Source organism: Manacus vitellinus, unplaced genomic scaffold (genome assembly GCF_001715985.3).
Source record: "Manacus vitellinus isolate BGI_N305 unplaced genomic scaffold, ASM171598v3 scaffold_120_pilon, whole genome shotgun sequence".
Classification (NCBI taxonomy): Eukaryota; Metazoa; Chordata; class Aves; order Passeriformes; family Pipridae; genus Manacus; species Manacus vitellinus.
Window position 1 is genome coordinate 380,377 of NW_021938898.1, and position 6,908 is coordinate 387,284.

Sequence of the window (6,908 nt, forward strand, 5' to 3'; positions counted from 1 at the left end):
AACCTGCCAGGGGTGAGACCCCTTTGCCTACAAACACCTCCCTCCCAAGGCAACAACAGCCCTGATGCCATGGGGTGACTGGAACAGCAGATCCTGGGAAAAGCAAGCTCCAAACCACCAGGACTGGCAGATGAATCAGGAGTTTTAAGGGAGTTTTCCAGGGATGCAGGAGGGAGCCCAAGGAGAAGGGAGGCATCACAGGCAAGGCTCAGGCTCTGCTCTGCTCTGCACATCCCTCAGGATCAGAGGGGCTGAGGGAACCAAAGGTGTTCAAAATCTGGGGGATTTGGTCAGATCAGGCCCTGCCAGAGCTGCTCATTCCTGGCTCACAAGGCTGGGAACAAAGGCAGAGGTAGCTCCAGCCTCCCCACGCAGGGAACAACCTGCCAGGGCTGGAAGGGGTCACACCCTGCCCCAAAACCTCCCCCTCCCCCAAAATTGGGGACAACAACAAAGCCCACAGGCCCCAGGGGTCGGCAGGAGCACTGGGAAGGGTCTTTGGGAGCTGGGCTCACCCCCAGCACAGGGTTTTATCTGTCCTTACACCAGGATTCCAAGGCAGTCCCACTCTAACCCCCTCCTGCTGGCTTGTCTCCCAGGGCACTGGAGGGACAGGAGAAAAGGGAAAGGGAGGGAGAGGAGAAAAGGGAAAGCTCTTCACACTGAGATGGGCTCCAAACTGCTCCAGGCAGCTCGGGAAGCTGGGAGCCAGCTTGGGAAGGAGCAAGGAACAGCGAGGCATTGAGGGCTGGATTCTGCCCCCTCTTATTCTCCTACCAGAAAAAGAAAAAAAGGAATGAGCCTCTGGGAGCTCAGCCAGCAGCCAGAGGGACACACAGCCCGAGCTCCACATGGCCACTGCCAGCTGGAAGAGCCCCCTCCTCCAAAATCCCTCCTCCAAAACCCCTCCTTCCAAAACCCCTCACCCCTCCCTCCCAGCAGCAGGTCACCTTCCAGCAGGAAAACAGCCCTAAAGGAGCTCACTGGGAAGATCCCAAACATGCTCCCACTATGGATCAGGCATCACCCCGAGGCTTGTTTTATATCAAGGGTCTCCTGGATCCAGCCCTGGATCCAGGGAAGTGCAGGATCCAGCAGCAAAGGGCACCTCAGCAGGTGCCCAGCACTGTTTGAGGGGGGATATTTTCTTTTTTCCAGTGGTATTTTTCTAAATCAAGTCCTCCCTAAGCTGTTTTTGCCTGGCTCCTAAGCCCCCCAAAGCCTCGGGGGGAAAAGAGATCCCAGGATCAGGAAGGTGAAGTATCTTGAATTTAAGGATTTTTGGAGTGGAGGGTCACTGCAAAAGCAGCTTCACAACCCTCTCCTCCCCAGAGCACTGTTCTAAATCAGCTTCCAGTGACTGCTGGTGTCTGCAGAGGGCAACACTGACCAGCTCCAGGCTGTGCTTCCAGCCTGCAGGAATGCTGGGCAGGGAACAGAAGCTCTTTGGGCTGGATCCTCTCGGTGCTGCAGTGCCTGGAAAGGACCCTGTCCCCAGCAGGAATGGTGGCAGAGTGGGCAGGGAGCAGATTTACCACCATTTTACTGCAAATTCACCTCAACAACCCTCACCCTGCTCTCCATCATTCCCATTCCTGCTCTTTGCTTGAGGTAAATCCCCTTTTTCCAAGTCCTGTCCCCCACTGTTGCTCCCTCCATTCCCCCACTTGGCTCTTCCCTTCCTCTCCCACTGGATTTTTTTTGGCTGACAGGACAGAGAGCAGCAAAACCCAGGGAAACAACAAATCCAGGTCCAGTTGCCTGCCCAGGTTTCCCAGGATGGGGATGGGAGCCCTCCAGGAGTCTGATGGATGGGGAACCAAGCTCTGCAACCAAACGTGCTCCAACAGAGCCACAACATTCCCTCCTGGATTGCAAGCCCCTGCCTGTGGATGGGCCCTCCAGGGACTCCAAATCCACGGGATCATCACCTGAGGCTCCCTCTGAGCTCACACCTGGAATCCCTCCCACATCCCTCCCACATCCCTGCCCTCCACGGCCCCGGGTGGGTCCCAGCCAGGGGAAAACTGGGAAGCCACAAAGCAGGGGGTGGGTTGAGACTGGGGGAGAGGGAGGGAAGGAAGGGGGGTTTTAGCAGCCAAATAATTGCTTGTTGAGGGAGCAGCTTCCAGGCTCGGGCATCTGCCAGCAGGAGGTGGGATCACGATCCCAAACTCCTGGGGAGGAAGGTTTGGGAAGTTCTCCTCACCCTCAGGAGTAGAGGAGAGCAAGGATGGGGAGCAGGACACTGAGCACAGCCCGAGGTCACACCAAACCCCCTCTGTGGGGCAGAGGAGCAGCTGATCCCGGAGCAAAGCCCCTCCCTGGGCTTACCTGGGACCCTGGAGCAGCTTCCAGGCTCGGGCATTTGCCAGCAGGAGGTGGGATCACAATCCCAAACTCCTGGGGAGGAAAGTTTGGGAAGTCTCCTCACCCTCAGGAGTAGGGATCTCTCCTCAGGGTGTGCAAGGACGGGGAGCAGGACACTGAGCACAGCCCGAGGTCACACCAAACCCCCTCTGTGGGGCAGAGGAGCAGCTGATCCCAGAGCAAAGCCCCTCCCTGGGCTCACCTGGGACCCTGGAGCGCAGGAAGTAGAGGAACTTCCCGTTTTTGGAGTGCATGATGGCCCTCTTGATGAACTCCACCACCGACTGGCACCGGTCCTCAAACTTGGGGTGGCACCACAGGCTGAAGGTCCCTGTGAGAGAGCAGAGGAGGTGGCACGTCACGGGAGCACCAGGGGCAAGAGGGGACATTTGGGGACATTTAGGGATGGGTCTGGTGCTCCCAAAGTCCAGGTGAATGTCCCAGGACGACTTCTCAGAGCTGGGATGGAGCACTAAGAGGGAACACCAGTGTGTTGTTCCACTGGGACCAGTGCCCTCCAGGAGCTGGGGGATGCACAGAGAGGTGGGACAGGGTGACCACTGGCACCCAGAGGTGGCCACAAGCCACCCCTGCCTGAAATTGTGAACAGCTGCCACTGCTGGGTCTGGAACTTCAACCAAAATACACTTTAATTTGCAGAAGTCCCTGCTCCTCTGCAGGATCATGGGATCATAGAATGGTTTGGGTGGGAAGGGACCTTAAAGCTCATCCAGTCCCAACCCCTGCCATGGGCAGGGACACCTTCCACTAGCCCAGGTTGCTCCAACCTGGCCTTGGACACTCCCAGGGATGGGGCAGCAGCATCCCACCCCCAGCATTCCCAAAGGAAGCTCTTGGAGGTTTTTAAACCAGGAGCTGCTGTCCCCTTTTCCCAGCCCTGTGGCTGCCAGGGATCACGTTCCACAGCTCCCTGTCCCTGCCAGCTGCTCCCAGCACCTTAATTAAAGGGACTGTTAAGTAGGAGCAGGGTCACAGCCCAGGCCACGGGTGTCCCTGTGCTGTCCCTGCCCCTGTCACCCGACACGACGCCCGCCCCAGGGTGAAACTGGAGATGGGGACACGGGGCCAGGCAGGTCCCAGGCAGGTCCCAGAGCTCCAAAGGGGGTTAAACCTCCAGTCAGACCAGCCCAACCACCTCTGGGCTGCACAGACACCACCTCCCTGCACCAAAACCCCAGAGTTGGGGAACAACTCAGGTTAAAAAAGGTCTCTGAGATCGAGTCCAAACATTGTCCCACGTCAGCACTAAAACCCTGTCCCCAAGTGCCACATCCACTGGGTGTTTTCCACATCCACGTGGTTTCTGAGCACTCCCAGGGCTGGTGACTCCACCACTGCCCTGGGCAGCCTGGGCCAGGGCCTGACCATGCTTTCCATCCATAAGTTTTTCCTGATTTAGGAAAAGGAGTCCCCTCAGGCCCCAGCCCCGAACTGAGACATCAGAGAGCAGCAGGAGAAGTTTCCTCCCAAGCTCAGTTATGGAAAAGCCTCAAAATCCTCCAGCTGTGAGAGCCTCTCCCACTTTCCATAAGGATAAGGTGAAAATCCTTCCTTCTTGGCAGCAGCCAGACACAGGGAGCTGGCTCTGGACAGGCTGGAATTAATGCTGGGACATCTTCCCATCAAGAGGGGCTCAGCACCCACAGTGCTGATGTGGTACATCACATCCCAGTGCCACAGGATCCCAAAAACCCTGCTGCCAAGCATTCCTTTGGCTCCAGTTTTCCAGAGCGTGGCCTGAGGAACTCTTGATTCCCAATTTTTCAGACAGGGAGTTGSYYCYYSRRGSMAAARRAARGRRSYYMAAMMMCYTTTWWTWMCCCMAARGSCMMMAAAAAACGCTCTTAAAATTAACAAGAAGGAGCTGGACAGGCTTTTACACCAAACAATTGGGATTTGCAGAAGACTAAAGGCTTTGGGGCCTGGATGCTGCTGGGGGAAAGCAATGACACAAAATCAGAAAAACCTTAAAGTTGGGCTAAAAAAACCCCAAACCCAGTCTAACTTAAACCCAGGAAGAGCTTAAAATTAGGCTACAAAAAACCCCAGTCTAACTTAAACCCAGGAAGAGCTTAAAATCAGGCTACAAAAAACCCCCAAGCCTGACTTAAAATCAGCTCAGCACAGGAGTGAGGACACACAAAATCAGAAAAACCTTAAAGTTGGGCTAAAAAAACCCCAAACCCAGTCTAACTCAAACCCAGGAAGAGCTTAAAATTAGGCTACAAAAAACCCCAGTCTAACTTAAACCCAGGAAAAGCTTAAAATCAGGCTACAAAAAACCCCCAAGCCTGACTTAAAATCAGCTCAGCACAGGAGTGAGGACACGCTGGGGCTGCTGCTGCTCCCCCTCTCCTGCCAGCCCTGCTCTGGGGGTGCTGGGCCCCCCCTTCCTCACCTCTGTAGTGCTCCATCCTGGTGTGGTGGGTGATGCCCTGGGACCTGAAGCTCAGGCTCAGGATGTACCGGGGGTCGGAGCTGTCCCGCACCAGGAACGACCCGTCGGGTTTCCCCTTCAGCTTCATCTCGGCGTCCTCCCAGTTCATGGGGCCCCAGTACCACCCACACTGGGGAGAGAGGCAGGCAGAGGGGTCAGGGCAGGCCAACCAGGGTGGTTTGTCAGCAGCCAAATCAGGGGAAACCTGCCCCTGCTGCCGCATTCCCAAATGGAAGTGCTTTGTCTCCCCGACTTTGTATGGTCGGGGTGGGGAGGGCACCATCCCGTCCCTCACCACCCCAAAGGTGGGGAGAGGACAGAGGAGACCACGACACCCCCTCCCTGCACAGCAAAATGCTCTCCTGGGCTCAAAGAACTGTGGGATGATTTAGGCTGGAAAAGACCCCCGGGATGGCCGAGTCCAACCCTTCCCCCAAACCCACGGCCCCAAGTGCTCCACGTGGGTTTTTAGGTCCCTCCAGGGAGGGCAATTCCACCCCTGCCCTGAGCAGCCTGTTCCAATGCCTGTTCCACCACATCCCACCTAAACCCCTCCTGCTGCAACTTTCAGGATGCTTCCCCTTGTCCCCGGAGAACGGATCGACCCCCTGGCTGGGGGAAAGGCAGGAGGGGTTTTTCCCACCCCTACCCTAATCCTGTGCTCCCAAGTCCACGAAGGGAACGATCAACCCCCCCAGAATCAAACCCTGAAGGTGCAGTTTTTCCCTCCCCCCCCGTCCCAGGAGCCCCTTTACCTTCTCCAGCTCCCTCAGGCTGGCGGCGAAGCTGCTGGAATCGGGTCGGGAGAGGGGACACTGCAGGTGTGGGATGGGCTGGGCCACCCCCCCCTCTGGAGGCCGCACTGGGACAATCCTGGGAAAGGCATCTGCACAGGGAAAAACAAGCCAGGGCCACCATCAGCCACGGGAGAGCCCCCAGGGATGGTGATCCCAGTGATCCCAGCCCCTGGTACGGCTCCGGAGCTCAGGGAAGGAGGAGGACCCACAGAAGCCTCCCAGTGACCCCAGTGATCCCAGCAGCCTCCCAGTGATCCCAGCAGCCTTCCACGGGAGCAGCACCAGGGATGGTGATCCCAGTGATCCCAGTGATCCCAGCCCCTGGCACAGCTCCGGAGCTCAGGGAGGGAGGAGGACCCATAGAAGGACAAAATCCTTGTGAAGGACACAAATCCTTCCCTGTGCCTTCACCTGCTCCTCCTTACTCTGGCTCGGAGGGAAGGTGTGGGAGGAGAGGGAGGGATGGGCACACACATCCTGGAAAAGGGGCAGGAAAAGCCCTCTGGGTCCCGAGGAGAGCGAAAGCAAAAAGGGGGAATTAGCTCAGGAAAACTGGGAGAGGGGTGTCACAGGCTGGGGTTCCTGCCTGGAATTCTGCTCCCATGGCACTGCTGACCCTCCTTGTCAGGGTGGGCTGAACCCCACTGAGGGTAAAGCTCAATCCTGAGCTCCAGGAAAACCACGGAGGGCACCAGGAGCCACGGGAGCAGAGCCTGGACAGGGCAGTGCCTGCAGTCCCTGAGCAGCCAAGGCAGCACCAGAGATGGAAAAAGCCTCAAAGCTGAGCCAGAAACACCCCTCTCCCCAAAGTGCAGATTCCTGAAGGGAAAAGCCAGAGCCTCGGGAAAGCTCTGCCTGACCTGGGGCGTGGGGCGGAGGAGGCGGAGGCAGAGGGAAAGACTGCAGGGAAGAGCCCATTGGACCCACTAGGACAGATGGAGGCAGCGTCCCACTGATATCATCTAGGAGAGAACAGAGGCAAGAGAGGGTCAGAGAGCAGGAGAGAGACAGAGCAAGTGTGACAGAACCGAGCCAGGAACCCAGCACTGCCCGGAGGAGGGAGGATGGAGCTTCCCCCTGGCAGCTCCTCATCCCCCTCTGGCTTCTCCAGGCCCTGCACACACACACACGTTCCCAGAGGAGAGGAATCCCTTTTCCAGCACGGGAAACAGAGGCAATTCCAGGAGATCTCAGCCCCAGCACAGGGGACAGCTGCTGACCTCACCCACCCCAGGCTGCTCCTGCTCGGAGGGAGCATCCCAGGAGCCTCCACTTCCCCCAGC

The 6,908-nt window shown here is 57.6% G+C and overlaps 1 protein-coding gene across 1 annotated transcript in view; it reads right to left on the reverse strand.

The window, feature by feature from the left end:
• Positions 1 to 765: 765 nt before the first annotated feature.
• Positions 766 to 6,908, reverse strand: part of SOCS7 (suppressor of cytokine signaling 7) — an 11,520-nt gene continuing 5,377 nt past the window's right edge. The window contains exons 3-7 of the mRNA XM_029965861.1: positions 6,486 to 6,671; positions 5,584 to 5,714; positions 4,790 to 4,958; positions 2,573 to 2,701; positions 766 to 773 (exon numbers count right to left, since the gene is read on the reverse strand). Of these exons, the coding sequence (XP_029821721.1) occupies positions 766 to 773; positions 2,573 to 2,701; positions 4,790 to 4,958; positions 5,584 to 5,714; positions 6,486 to 6,671 (623 nt within the window). The remainder of the gene's footprint in view (positions 774 to 2,572; positions 2,702 to 4,789; positions 4,959 to 5,583; positions 5,715 to 6,485; positions 6,672 to 6,908) is intronic.